General features: G+C 40.6%; 1 protein-coding gene across 7 annotated transcripts in view; it reads right to left on the reverse strand.

The window, feature by feature from the left end:
* Positions 1 to 548: 548 nt before the first annotated feature.
* The window catches only part of RALBP1 (ralA binding protein 1), a 57,954-nt gene continuing 43,167 nt past the window's right edge, over positions 549 to 15,335 (reverse strand). For all 7 annotated transcript variants that reach the window (XM_030552763.1, XM_030552764.1, XM_030552760.1 and 4 more), the window contains 6 exons: positions 12,976 to 13,137; positions 8,939 to 9,070; positions 7,638 to 7,745; positions 4,521 to 4,642; positions 3,952 to 4,075; positions 549 to 2,055 (listed from right to left, as the gene is read on the reverse strand). In XM_030552763.1, coding sequence (XP_030408623.1) covers positions 1,789 to 2,055; positions 3,952 to 4,075; positions 4,521 to 4,642; positions 7,638 to 7,745; positions 8,939 to 9,070; positions 12,976 to 13,137 — 915 coding nt within the window. In that variant the 3' untranslated portion in view covers positions 549 to 1,788. The remainder of the gene's footprint in view (positions 2,056 to 3,951; positions 4,076 to 4,520; positions 4,643 to 7,637; positions 7,746 to 8,938; positions 9,071 to 12,975; positions 13,138 to 15,335) is intronic.

The raw sequence follows: 15,335 nt of genomic DNA on the forward strand, positions 1-15,335 counted from the left end.
CCCCCCACACAAAGAAAGGTAGTTGCACATGCGAAGTGAGCTAGGCTGCTTTCGAAAGATGGACGTTTACTGTGAGGTAGATACATTACAAACTATTTTCAAATGGCTGTTGACTTTATTAGCTTGGATGAATATGGTCCTAACAAAATAAAAGTTAATCAATATTAAGAGATTTGTCTGAAGAACACTGATTAGAAAAATCCATGACAATTTGATAGAAATTAGAGTGAATTTAAACAAAATGTTTAAATATTGCTAGCATATATAAAATGCATGTAACAGACAGGCAAGGGAGAATGCTTTACAGGTTTACAATTGCCACCTAATCACATTCTCAATCTTCATAAATTCTATTTTCCAAATTTTAAAAAAATATGAGGCTGTTTTCTATAACATATCAAAGCATTATTTGTACAAAATCAAATCATGGCCCATGATTCACAACAGTGCAATAGATAAAGAATACAACTGCATTCAACAGGTGCTGAAAATAAATATCCAGATTCTAGAAACAAGATAGGCTATGAGCACTCTGTGGAGTTGTTTTCAATATTTTTTGAGTTGATTACTTATTGACTAGTCTCATGACCATCATTTCATTTGACATATATAAATGAGTGCATTTGAAACATAAAAATGGCCCTACTATGCCAATTTTATGAAGGCCTTTGATTGCTGGTAGCACTAAATAGCTGAGCCAAAAGTAAATCACAGTTATTGTTACTAAAGAAAAAAATGTCTATTGCTAAACCCTGCTCCCTCCACTGGGCATCTTTCATCAGGCTTGTCTGAAAAGCATGAATGGCTTGAATTTCTGTAGCTGGAACAATATATTGCTTGGTTAGACAAAGATAACTTATTCTAAGCTAAGCAAACAACATAACCAATCCCCTTTAATTACTAAAGCATCGGTCACTGAGTTTTGACTGAACTGAGAGTTCAAAACACTTGAAAATGGACCCTTTCTCCGTACTAAGAAAACGCTGCTGTTATGCATTAGCAGTGTGAATACTGCATATGTGTTACACAAGTATGATGATGAGGATCACTGGTTTACAAACCAGCAAATGAGTTCACTACATTGCCAAAAGACTTGACTGGCTCTCGATGAACACCTTCCACCACAAAGGGACATACTTAAAAAACTGAATTCAAATCTCACAGATGTTCATACATTTTAGAACTGTAAAATGAGAACGTTATTAGGGCATTTGTTAGGTAACTATGATCTCCTGCAGTCTCAGACATTTTAGCCAAACAAGAAAGAATTTAAAGCTCGTTTGTATATAATCTGCATCAGAAAGGTATCAAAGGCACAAGCAAGAGTGACCAGGTAAGCAGCAAATGACTGTGAATGAGAATGAATAGATTCACAAGGCAAATAATTAATGTTTGTGGATAGGTTTTTGCTTTTTATTGACTGGAAAGAAAAGACCTCCCAATTTTGATCTGATGACAACAAATAATTGCTCTGGTTTAAAATAAAAACCATTAGTGAATTATTTATAGTCACCTGAAACAAATTGGTCTCCAATAATCTGACACTAGCTGGAAAACTCCTCTGCACCCTCCAACCTCTAATTGCTTTGTCCTCCAAAGTAACCTGAGCCTAATGGACAGAAACCACTATTATGAAGGAGACAAAAATCTCGAGGGTTTTAAAAGACAAGATTCTTTACACAATGTACACAGCCAGCAAAGATTTGTGCAGTTTTAGCCTCTGAATTACAGTAAATTGCACAGTCCTTGCTAAGTCCAGTTGATTTTATGAATACCCAAGGACTCTGATCAAATTGGAGTTTCCTTCCTGTCTTTGTTTGGTGATGGCTTGACTAGCTCCTTGACTGCCTTGGACTGCTCTTTAGCTGCTTTTGTCTCCAGGACACTGTCTCTTTGCTGCTGAGAAACACCCCCACGCTTTTCTGGCTCGTCTTCTTCCTGCATCTGCTGCTCTGATTTTGCTCGCTGCATCTGTAGCAGTCGAAGTTGCACTCGCAGCTCAATGATGGCCTCTCGTTCCTCATGAATCGCTTGGTTCAGATGATTGTTCTTTATCTTTTGAGCAAGGGAAAGAAAAGTAGGACAAAACAGTAACTTCTGTAGCTACTGAACCATGAATAGAGTATCACACAATGTAACCTTTGCTGCTAAATTGGGAGAGAGACAAGTGTGTGCACGTGTGCATAAATATACACACAGGAATGAACAGAAATGGAGTGCATGAAAAAACTAACCCCACAAGAAACAGAAGATTTATGGTGACAATGGACTAACAGCTGCACTCACCAAAAATACACACAGATGAGAAAATGAGCACGCCTGCCCACCCTTCTACAGAATGGTTCAGAGCTGGTTTAAGATTTTTGTAAACTAAATTTCAAGTTAAAAACAATTAGGTCCTGATAGTTCCAATATGGACTGCAAAGAGACTTTACATTTAAAATAGTTCTGGAGCTGCCTTGCCTCACCTCCCTCCCGCAGGAATTACTATAAAAATGAGATGAGCAGTTTGAAAAACAAATCTACAGGTTGAAAAATACAGTGAAGTGTCTCAGATGTTATTCTTAGAGCTGGGCTACTTTTAATTTTTTGCAGCAAGGCAGCTTTAGATGCATTTTTTGGAGTCTGTTCTTAATCAGCTTCTTAAATCGTCCCCATCTTCAATCTGAGTTACAAATATGGCGTATCAACAGCTAACCAAAGTTAGCAGCTAACTAGTCAAAGCACAGAACTAGAATTCAGGAAACCTAGGATTTATTCATGGCTGTGCCACAGACTTTCTGTATGACTTTGGGCATGACTTTAGGGATGGTCTAGACAATATTTGGTCCTGCCATGAGGGCAGGGGACTGGACTCGATGACCTCTCGAGGTCCCTTCCAGTCCTGGAGTCTATGAGTCTATGTCACTTAACCTTTCTGTGCCTCACCCATAATATGAGAACAGTACTTGACAGGGTGTTTGTGAGGTGTAGTTTGTTAATAACGAAGAAGTATTTAAGTCCCTCAGATGGAAAACACCACACAGTAGCAGTACAGAATTTTCTACTGAGAATTGTAAAGGACATTAACCCAGGAGCATCTTGACAGCACTAGGCACCACTAAGAGACCAGAATTTATATGCCAAGTGTTGCATGTTACTCCCAGTCATAGGGCTGGGAGAGTGGTGGGGGAAATACAACTCTATCCTCAGAGTAGGAAGAAGGGATTGAAAGGACCTTAGAGCTCTCCTTAGCTGGCTAAGGTAACACTGTTCCTACCCAGGAAAATCACAATGGCACACGGGAAAGATGACAAAGGTTCTTTGGATTGGCCCTTGACAGTGAGGAACTATTCCTCACACTAGATAAAAGAATTGCTTCAATCTCTCTTTGAAATATCTGTATTTATTTTTTGGATACGAATGCTGCTCTTTTAAAATGCTCATCACCCTCCAGTGAGTAACAATTTCTGAACTGAGCAATGGCCCTCCATGGGTTTAAAGAAGAGTCACAATTCAGACAGTGCCCAGGTGAAGAGAAAGTCTAAAATGTTTGTAGGGAGGGAAAAACAGACAGATGCATGAGAGAAATGGAAAGGGCTGTGTGGGGAAAAAGTCTGAGAAATCCATTTTCCAGGCTCTGCCTGGCACGCAGTCATTTACACCTGTAGGGCAAAGTGGTTGAGAGACTCTACTAAATTGTATCTGGTAGCAATTTACACCCAGTTTGCACATGGTGCAGGAGGCCTTGGGAATGAAGTTAGCTTTTCAAAACAGCAGCATTGGTTCCTGAGAATAAAATATATTCAAGAGAGAGACTGAAGTAATTCTCTGTTCTCTCTCTCGCTCTTACACTGAGAACACTTGCCAAGCTGCATGTCAAAGAAATTCTTCCACATGGCTGGGAGTCCACCCCCGAAGGAAGCCAGCATGAAAAGCAAAGGTTATTTTGGTAAAATGCACTTGTCTCACCTCCAGTTCCTCGTTCTGTCTTTGCAAATCTTCCAAAATAATCTGTAGCTCCTCCTCATCCTCGCTCTCACTCTCACTCTCAGAAGAATACTCTTCAGTTTCACTTCGCCCATGTTGCTGACGACTGAAAGAGTAAAAGAGATCTTAAATTTAAGCCCTGTTCACATGCAAGTTTGCCAGAAATGCAGGAGGTGAGAAAGTAGCTATTTTCACTTGCTTATCCATTTGAGGTTCTGCAGCAATTTATAAAACTAAAGCATTTTCTTTCTTCGCTTTTTTTTTGTTGCTTTTTTTAAAATCTACTCTTGGTGAAGTAAAGAAAAAAGCAGTTTGTCCATTAAGACAATGGGATTTTTTAATGCTTAAAATCTGCACAAGTTATTATGATCTAGAAGAAAATATCCCAAAAGCTGCAACGAGGCAATCTGTAATGTTCATCAGGTTCCTGTGCTTTCCAATAGCATTTTGAACTGCACACTTCTGTTTTTCAAAATCCCACCCTTTACAGAGAAATTCTTGTAAGAGTTCAAGCCTGGCTGAGGATCCAGTGTCAGCAGGCTCTTTCTTACCTTTGAATTTCTGCTATTTCTGCTCGAAGGCGTTCTATCTCCTCCTTCTCAGAGGCAATTTGTCTGCGCAGAAACTGCTCCATTGCCAGTAGCTCCTCCTGTTCTGTCAAGATCTCATTCTCCTGCAATGATCAATTAATTTACCTCAGGAGGTCTTGGATTTATGGTCTATAAAAAATACACTACAGTATTTCTTCTTTCTAATGCTGCATCCTCAGAAGAGGCCAGACAACTTTGTTTTCTGGAAACATTTCATATAATTATGCTGAAAGCACAGTTTTGTCCTAGTGTGGATGTATGCAGACAGGCTGGCCAACCTTTCTACTACTCTGGTCCATCAGTTCTCACAGCCAAGATTAATCTGGGATCAAGTTATGTCTGCTTTGAGATCTTCTTACTGAACTGTTGTGGGCTCTGGCTCACCAAATTCCAGCACAAGCCAAATGGTGTGAGGCTGGGATTTCCTGCTTCCCATACTCCATTAGGTGCCAAAGCTCAAATCAAAGGGGAACCACTGGGGCCAAGTACAGAAGTAGACAAGTCCTAAATTCACCTTTGAAGACAGAAAGTGGGTGGCAAGAATTATGGCAGAAGTGTCATGATGGATGGGGCCAAGAAGACTGGGGAAGAACGGAAGAGATAGGTGGCAGTAAGGCCAAAATGGTGGTTTGGGACTAAGACGATGAAAACGCTGAGTACCTCCCTCACCACTCTCTCCACATGACAAACACCCTAAACATCAACCTCTTTCCTACCAGGCTTTTAATATGAGCCCAGGCCTTTGTCTCCTTTCGCTTGTGCCAGCCTTGCAGCATTAAGAAAAGGTGGTTCTTGTTTCAAAGATCTGGAAATTTTGAGTCCTTTACTCTAAAGCTGCTTACTTAAAACCAATGGGTAAAACAAACTTTAAACTTACACTCCTCTGTGTCAATTCGAAAGAGGCGAGGAGCAAAGAATGCAGAACTGAGCAAGGAAACACCTCCACTTACCTTTTTAATTATGCATTTCAAAAATAACACATCTAAAGGGCTTAAAAAGTCCACAGAACTTATTTGGCTACCTAGCAAGCATTCTATCCAATAAGACAAGATTAACTTTTTACATCAAACCTAATGAGCCTCTTCAGTGACAAGTTTTTAGTTACCTAGTTGCCGATAACAGTAAAAATGCAGGCAAGAATGAGAGCTGTAGAAAAATGTTACTAAAAGCTTCCAATTAATTGTATTTGGAAAGAGCAATAGAGTGTGAGACATGAATAAGAGAAGTGAAGGAGAACAACAGTCTAAGTTACTCAGACAGTAAGTGCTTTAGTCTTGACCCTCACTCAGGCATTAGAGAGGAAGAGAGAGAAAACTAACAACTGGAGGGAGGTCTGACCTGAAGCCAATGAGAATTGTGTGTAGCTCATCCCCTTTCATGATGAGCATAGTGTACATCGGACACTGGGGCCCAGATTCACAAAAGGACTTAGGCATTGTGATGCTCAGTGTTGCAATACCTAACTTTTAGCCACTTTACAAATTAAAGGGAACAACATTGATTCACAAAGCCTGAGTTAGGCACCTGGATTTCCTGTACAATGAACAGGGAGATATAGGAGACGTAGGCTGCAATTCACAAAGGCCAGCATGCCAGGCACGGAACTACCTAAGTTAGCCGATGGAGTTGCAGATGACAGGACTAGGTCCTAACTCTCTCTGCTCTCAAGGAGATAGGCATCTAAATCCAGGCACCTCTCTCTCAAATGGGAACCGTTCTCCTGGAGTCAGGGTGCTTGGGCACCCAAGACATTTCTTGGGAACATGAGTTAGGCACCAGACTAAACCCACACAAAATGGCCACAAGAGGAGGAGGTGGTGGCACCCACCTTATACTCTGTAGCCCAGAGGCACTTGGAATGCGAGACACCCAGGCACAATTCCCCTCTCTGGCTCCACACACAAGACTGGCAGGAGAACACCTACCTCTCCCTGGTTTGTGCATCACACTGGGGCTTAGGCAGAAGGTAGGTATCCCAACACCTAGCAGGAGGCAGCAGTGCACATGCTCAGAGGCAGAAACCTAGGCATAGAGGGAACTTATACTTTGAAATTGGAGACACCAAGTGAGTATAGGTGCCTTCAGGGTTCAGTGGGAGTTTTGTGAACCTAAAACTGGGATTTAGGTGCCTAGACACCCAAGTGTGAGGTTTTGACACCTACGTACTTTTGCGAATCTCACTCTGCGTGAGAAAGTAGGTTTTAAACTCTGAATTTCAAGTAGACTGCAAGCATTTGTGCTGGAGTTGTCTCCTCTAGCTCTCTGGCTCCAGGTAAGTTAGGAGGATTCAAAGCTCTTTTATAGCATTTAAATACAATTGTGATGCAATGCGAAGTGCTCAGTTAATCAGTACATTTCTATTGTAATGTACATTACACTTTCTGTTCAAAACCAGCCTTATATGTCCAGCCTCACCTCAGCACTCAACTTATCAAGACTTTCACAGACACAATTAAAATGGGGGGGGGGGGAAGGGATCTTGATCTTCATCCAATTATGGAACAGACTGGGAGAAAATAGTGGTAGTGCTCTGCAAAATCTTCCCATAACCCAAGCTCCACCTATGGGTGATGCCAAAGTGAGACACCGATTAGACTGTGGAAAATCTCATAATAATCTTTCCTCTCTTTGATTAACAGTTAAATAGTTAACAGGGTTAACTAGATTATATTAAGGAATAGTTGTGGTACTAGATATGAAAATGTTTAAATATACAATAGAAATATGAACCCTTCATGTGCACATGATTTTTTAGCACCTGTTATAGTATGTGCCTACTCTAGGCTCAGGATCATTCCAGCAACCAGCCACCTATTCCTTCCCCATTCTCGAACCATCTCACACCTACCATTCAGACAATATAGCAGGCTTCCCAGGGTGCAAATACAGAGAATAAGAGAACATTTACAGCCTTCTTTAACTGACTAACTTTACTAACAAGCAAAGGTTTCTTTAATAAACCTGAAATATATTTGCTTCTCTTTAGTCATTAGTTTGTATTCCAAAGCTTGCTTTGCTGGTATATTAACATAAGGGTAAGAAGAATAGAAGGAAAATGGGATTAAAAACACCACCGACCTGGGCGAGTAGGATATTAATAACTTCTTCATTTTCATTCATTTCCTCTTTGGAGACATCCTCCTTCGAAAGGCTGGCAATTTCTTGAGCAATCTTTGTTTCACACTCCTGTAGTGACAGAAGTTTGGATTAGAAGGCTACCCGGCCACATCACCACATTATATAATACAACCCTATTCACTGTGCAGGAGGTCAGACTAGATGATTATAATGGTCCTTTCTGACGTTGAAGTCTATGAATCCATGTATCTGTTCAAAGCCTGCATTTATTGTCAGTCATCCCCAGAGAAGATTTCTGTTTTTATTTCCAGTTTTTTAAAACAGTATCCAGAAGTCATTCATCACTTGTCCACCTTTCTGGGACACATGGTAGTTAAATAAGGCCAACTTTTGGAGTCACTTGCTCTGGGGAATCAGTATGTACAGAGCAGACTGTGGATGTCGCAGGGTAGATAATCAATTGGAGTTGTATGTACTGGCTCTTCAGGACGTATTGCTTTATGCGCACAAGAGTGATGTGTTTAATTAACACAGATTCTTAAGGCTCAAGGTCAATGTAACCGAAGACTGAAAATCAAAAACTGGACTGAAAGCACAACTCAAAAACAAGGCATGAGGGAAGGGGCGGGAGTACAATGGGAAAATTCAATCCCTTTCCTAATGAACTGCTGTGAGCATTCAGAACTGCAATTTTAAATGGATGTCCTTTGGAAACAAATGGAATAGTACGACTCAGGCACTTATGTGATACATTGACATTAGCAAAGTAACTGCTCACCTATTCCTCTACAAATCCATTTCTGCTCTCACATTTAAGCAACTCTCATCCTTTTGAAACCCTGAACGTAGCAAACCTTTTAGTTATCTACTCAGTCCTGCCAGTTGCTTGCATTACCCAGCAACTTTAACATTTAGAAAATCCTCCACTTGCCTTTTTTAGTACTTACAAGCTAAAAACAAGATCAGACAGACAGGATATGCAGCAAGAAAATCAAACCAAAATCCCATAGCAACATTTACCCTTTCTAAATCCAAATCAAACACATCTTAACCCTCTCTTAGAACAACTCCAGCACGTTGCAATGAGAGGTCCTGAAAATGAGTTAGTTTCATGCTAAAAAAATTGTGCATGTCACTGGAGCTATTATAACAGGAAATTATAATTTTATAATTATAAAAATATAATTTATATTTTATAACTATAATTTTAGTCATCTCTCTGAACAGGTCAAAAATATGCCCACAGCAATTGCAATCTATGAATTTAAAAGGTTTGGCAATGAACAGATAAAATGACCCACCTGTCTTTTAGCTTCTCTTAGTTTCCGTTTGAGGGCTGTTAAAATTCTTTGTACCTCCCATAATCTCTCTTCTTTGGATAAGTCTTTTATCCCCGCCTGCAAGTCTCGATGTAAACAGTTCAAAAGGAACTCCTAGAATAACACCAAAAGCATCATATTCATCACTCAGTGCTCTACAAGTACTTACTAATAATACACAATAACACCGCCACCACCAAGCTCTTACATGGTGCATTTCATCAGTAGGACTCAAAAGTACTTTACAAAAGAGGTCAATACACTATCCCCATTTTACAGAAGGGGAAACTGAAAAATACCACAATCTCTTGTAGACAAGAACCTGGACTGCAAGCAGGGAACTCACTGGTTTCCTTCCAGAAGGGAAAAAAGTGTAACTTCCATTGTTGTCATAACAACCTTCATTTTGGTTGTATAACGCATTCATGGCTAAACAGACATCACCCTACTCCTTCCTTCTGAGCTGTTAGATTTAGCCTGTTTTCCACTGATATGATTGTTCCACTGATTCCCTGCCTGTCTCCCATCACAAGATTTGCCCTGCTAACCCCCAGCCTTGGGCCACCCCAAACATCCTCTTCCTCCAATCCTGCTCTCGTGCTGTGGAGTGTGTCTGGCACAAATCCCATGATCTGGCCAATTTTTTCTACTGCAGATTCATTCTTTCCTCTTTTCAGTTCTGTCATCTTCCTAGCTAAACCACTCTACTTCTCCAACTTAATTCTATGTCCTCAATCCCAGCTGCCTTTTCACCAACTTTGACTTGCTCTTTAAACCCTCCACTTCCCTCTCCACATAGGATCTGGCCAGTCACTTCCAAAAGAAAATTGACAAAATGACATGACCTTCCCTGCCCCCTTTCCCTTGCCCTCTCTCCTATAACCCTCTCCTCCTGCATTAGAGGTGCAGAAGTTTCTTGTTTGCACTTCTCCAAACCTTCCACTTACCAGTGACCCTATTACATTTCCTGATCTCCCTTGCACACACTCTGACCCTTTCCCTTATTCATCTCCTTAATCTCTCTTCCCCCTCTGGCTCTTCCCTCTCACAGTATGATCATGCTTTAGTCTCTCAAATCTTAAAACCTGACCCTTGATCCCAGCTGCCTCTCTAACTACAACCCCATCTTCCTTTCATCTTTAAGTTCGCTGAACATGCCGTTTTCATTCACTGTTTGGATTTCTTCTCCTCCAATTCCATCCTGGACCCTCTACAATCTGGATTCCTCTTCTTGCATTCCACTGAAATCACTGTTGCAAAAGTCTTGATCTCTTCCTAGCCAAAGCTCAGAACTAGTACTCCATCCTTACCTCCCTTATTCTGTCAGCCGCCTTTGACACTGTTGACCACACTCTTCCTGAAATCTTGTCCTCACTTTGGCTTCAAAGACTGTCTTCTCGTGGTTCTCTCGTCTCTCTAATTTCTCCTTCAGTGTGTCTTTCAAAGGATCCTCCTCCAACTTTCTAGGGGGATTCCACAGGGCTCTGTCCTTGGTCCCATTCCCTTCTTCCCTTTTCCACATTATTTCTGAGTAATCTCCTCCAAAAGCACGAATTCAACTATTATCTCTCTGCACATGACTCTCAGGGTACGTCTACACTACCTGGCAGATCAATCCCCGATCACTCTCCCATCGACTGCTGAACTCCAGCTTGGTGAGAGGAGGAGGCAAAGTCGACGGGAAAGCTGCGGCAATTGATCTCGCGCCGTGAGAACGCAAGGTAAGTCGAACTAAGATACATCAGTTTCAGCTTATTCTCGTAGCTGAAGTTGCGTATCTTAGGTCAATCCCCCCCCAGTGTAGACCAGGCCTCAGATTTTTCTCTCTACTCCACACCTTTCATCTTCTGTCCAAACTAAAATCTTGCCCTGTTACTCTGACATTTCATTTGGGGTATGAAGCTCTCAGCTCAAGCTCAACAAGGCTAGAAAACATCATTCTTAATCTCCCCCCCTCCAAACCCTCACTCTTCTTTCTTAATCACTGTGGACAAAGCTACCATCCTGTCTGTCACTGGCCCATAACCTGGCCATCATCCTTGACTCAAACCTCTACCGAGGTCCCCCACTTCCAGTCTGTATCTAAATCTTGTTGATTCATTCTGTGTAATATCTATAAAGGTATGGCCTTTCCTGTTCATCCACACAACTGAAACTCTCATCCAGGATTGCATCATTTTGCATCTCAATTACTGCAACATCCTTTCCTTGACAAATGCAATCTTGCCCTGCTCATATCTATTCAGAATGCTGCTCCAAAGGTTATTTTCTGAGCTTGTTGCTTTGGCCAGGTCACATTCTCTCTTTGCATCCCGCCCGGCTCCTCCCTTCCCCATCACATCAAACATATGCTACTTGTCTTCACTTTCAAGACCTTTTACCGCCTATCCCTACCCTACCAATTGTCTCTCATTCACTACTGAGATGTTGACTCCTGCCTACAATCGGCAAATGATACCATTCTTCATTGCCTACTTAATACATTTTCAAACAAACACCTTCTTGCTTTGTCTGTGCTGCACCTATTGTTTGGGAGGAGCTCCCTGTAAACATCCACAAAATTACTTCATTACCAGCCTTCAAATACCTGCTTAACTCTTCTTTTCCGAGATGCCTGCAAAAAACTTGCCAACAGTTAGGCTACTAGTGTGCTGAGATCACTACCTGCTATGGTAACCATATTGTCTCATTGCTTCCTTGTATTCCCTCATCTATCTCTATCCATCTGTTGTGTTTTGTCTTATAGTTAGATTGTAAGCTCTTTGCAGGAGGAACCATCTTTTTGCTCTGAATTTGCAGAGACAGACATTAAAATGCACAAATCTTTATACACAGAGGAAAGTCCATTCAAAAGATTTATAAAATAAGATACCCTTTCCTTCCCCTTATCTAAACTTACTACTTTCACAAAAGATCTTTTCTGGAGGTCTTAAGGAATGATATGGGAAAATCACCAGCACTGGCATGGGTAGTATATGTTGGAAGTTACATTAACATTGAACTGCAACTTGGCTAGAAGAAAATTCAAATAGTTCTAGCTCCTTTTCCATTCTCCTTCCTCTATCCAGTGGTTTATTAGTGCCATCATCTCCCATACTCATGGAAGGCATCTCTGCTTAGCTAGCTCTTCAGCCCCGAACTGAACTCCACAGAGTTGCACCCATTCCAAAAGACAGTTATAATCAGTATCTATTTCCCCAGAAATCTTGGCCTTTATCTGCTGTTTAGGTAGTGTGGTGTGCAGCACGTTAGGAGACGGACTGGGAAGTTGCCCTTTGAGCCCTAACATCCCAATCCTGAGCAGTCTGAAGGCTGCTGTATTTTAGACCAACTGCTGCAGCTCCCAGAAGATGTTATAGCAGCTGGAGTCACCAGTACATAGGGATGCCTCAGCTCAGCTCCTCTTCCTGCACTGAAAGCTAGGTGGTGTAAGAGGTGCTGCAGCAGTTCTACATCAACCCTGGATTTCCACAGGCAAGGGGAAATACTCCAGTAGCCTGGCAAACCAGTCCTAGGAGACTGCTGATGCAGCACAAAGCAACCCTAGTGCACAAAAGTCACCTTTCCAGTTCCACAAGTCTGGAACTCTATACCACATCCCCTATTACCACATTTTATTGGCCTGTTAGTAATGAACTTTAGACACATTTAAATAAATCCTAGAGCATGCTATGAAGTGATATTACACAAACCACTTACCTGCAAAACATCGTCCCCACTATCCCCATACCTTCAGAAAGTCCTTGAATAGCTCACAACGTGATTAGTACAAGACTTGGTTTTTCTATATGCCTCTACAGAAGTGCAACATATCTTCCCCCAAATACAATGGAAACATTAACAAAATACCAACTACTCAGCCACATGACTGAGTTTGCAGCAAATTGTTACAGCACATGGGAAATTAAAAGCCATCACTACTATCTATGAGATCTACTTCCATCAGGTTTCAGCTGCCTGACCAAGAACATAATCTTCAGACCAGACACATTTGTTAACCCACTGAGGTAAAGACAAACCTGTCGTCTGATTTCCTCTTTAATGTTTTCCTGTGTTTCTGGCAGTGCTGGCATTGTTGCCATATTAGACCAGCGAAGGGGTTTTGTCACCTGCTTTAGCGTCACATTTCCAAAGAACTCTTGGACATGTGTAAAAAATACATACAGGACACGGTTGCTGATCTGGAAGAAATGAGAGTGAAAATACTGCTTCAGAAGGTGATTTTTTTAACACATTGCCTGTTGTTATCAATGGTACATTTGCCCTACATTGCATCTTACCGGACAAAGGATGTAAGCTTTTTTCAATCTTTGGGCTATATCTACAACTCTGTTCAGACAAGCTAATCAATGCTACTTCTAGTAGATTCAAGGGTTGGTTTAAAATAAAATTATGTCTGACATTCATGATCTGCTGCTAGCCTGAAGGAAGCGTGACCACGCTGTATTCACTTAGTGGTCTCACATCACCCTACTCTCTGGTGACCATGAGACATTCTATTGCCAAGCGAAAAGTTGTTGGCCTGCAATAGTTAGCTTTATAAATGGTAGACACAGAAATTTGCTAGTGTCTTGTTAGGCCTGTCGCCATACACAAAAATGTGAAGTCAATGCTAGTGACAGACAAGAGACCTTACAAAAACTGTACTGCACCAGTTATGTTTTTTTCCCTTTTATCGACCAAGCTGATTTTTCTCTAACTTACTGCAAAATGAGAATGATCATTTGTCATTTGTCTGTGTTTAACAGATTTAGTGACTCCTTTATAACAGACTGTATTACCTCATTCAATTGCTATTGTTTTTAGAGATCAGTGGGTATGAAAAACTCAGAACCTTAAAAATCTGGAGTAAGTCAGGAACATCAGGAAATTGAGGGCAGATTTACACTTAAAATGCGGCATCGGCGCAGCTGCACCAATGTAGCTGAACCTCTGTAACACTTAAGTAAAGATGTGCCTGCACCAACAGGGGCGCTTCTCCCATAGGTGTAGTTAATGTACTTCCCCAAGAGGCGGTATCTATGTCAATGGGAGAAGCTCTCCCATCGACATAGTGCTGTCTACATGGAAGGTTACGTCTTTCAGGGGTCTGGATTTTTCACACCCCTGAGCGAAGTAGTTATACCGATATCGGTCTGTAGTGAAGACTGGCCTAACTCTCAGACTAAAGGGTTAATGATAACACATTTTATAACTATTAGGCCACATATTTCATCATGTTTGCTAAAATGCTTAGAATGACACCCCCGCTTCCTTACAGATATAGACTTCAGCTAAACTAACATTTACAGTTTTAAAGGATAATCCAACAACAGACTCTGTACAGGGCTGCAAGTAACGTCTACCATACTGTGAAGTGCTAAAAAAATAAGGGAATCATTGAGTTATGCATGAATAACCACTTGTATTTCTCCCCAATATTTCAGGAGATTTAAAATATCCTTTAAACACATCTCAAATACTTTAAAGGGGGAAAAAAGCTGGCCACAAAATGTTTTTGAAAGAGCTGCCGTTATGCTCATTGCCTTGAGACTAGATTTGTTTGGATATGATTTATCAAATGAAAATTCACAACGTGTGTTGAAATAAGTGAGAGTTCTGACACCAATTTTATATTATTGCCTAAATCTATTTAAGCAATAAGACATGACAGGACATGAGTTATGTTGCATTAATTTCATGCCTATTCTGTTAGGGAGGACAGGACAGTGGCTGCCACAACAAAGCATCAGTGAGTAAAACCCAACCCTGTTGCTGCAGGGCCTTACTGAGATTATAAAATCATGAAGTAAGATTTTGAAAAACCCAATAACAAAGTGCGTTATGCAGCAAAACTCCAATTCCAAATGGTGACCAATTAAAAATATATAAAGTATAATTAAAAATTAAGCTGTAATCCAATTATTGCTCAAAACTCTCACTAGGTCCATTTGATTTCTTCTGATAATATATTAACTGATACTTAGCCAATATACCCAAATAATTATTTCATGAGGAAAATCTGTGTTTACAGAACTGGATTGACTGGCATGATATAGGAGTTAAGCACTAATACAATATTGTTCAATGATAAATCATTAAACCACCAACTTTAACAAATTCTAATGAAGTGTGTGTGCAACTATAGGCATCAAAGGCTTCCACTCCTCCTCTCTCACTGCACACTGTTAGCGTACTTGTAAAACTAATCATACAACAGTGTTTATAATGCTTACATTATGTAACTATATTTAAAGGCCAAATATGTTCATCTGGATTTCAGATCAGCCCACATTAGAAATAAGTAAAACCAAAATATTAAGTCCTGAAGAATATATGAAGAGAAGCTATTATTCAACTGCAATATAACATTTATAGTTTGTGTACACATTTCTAAGAG

This window comes from Gopherus evgoodei, chromosome 2 (genome assembly GCF_007399415.2).
Source record: "Gopherus evgoodei ecotype Sinaloan lineage chromosome 2, rGopEvg1_v1.p, whole genome shotgun sequence".
NCBI classification, from domain to species: Eukaryota; Metazoa; Chordata; order Testudines; family Testudinidae; genus Gopherus; species Gopherus evgoodei.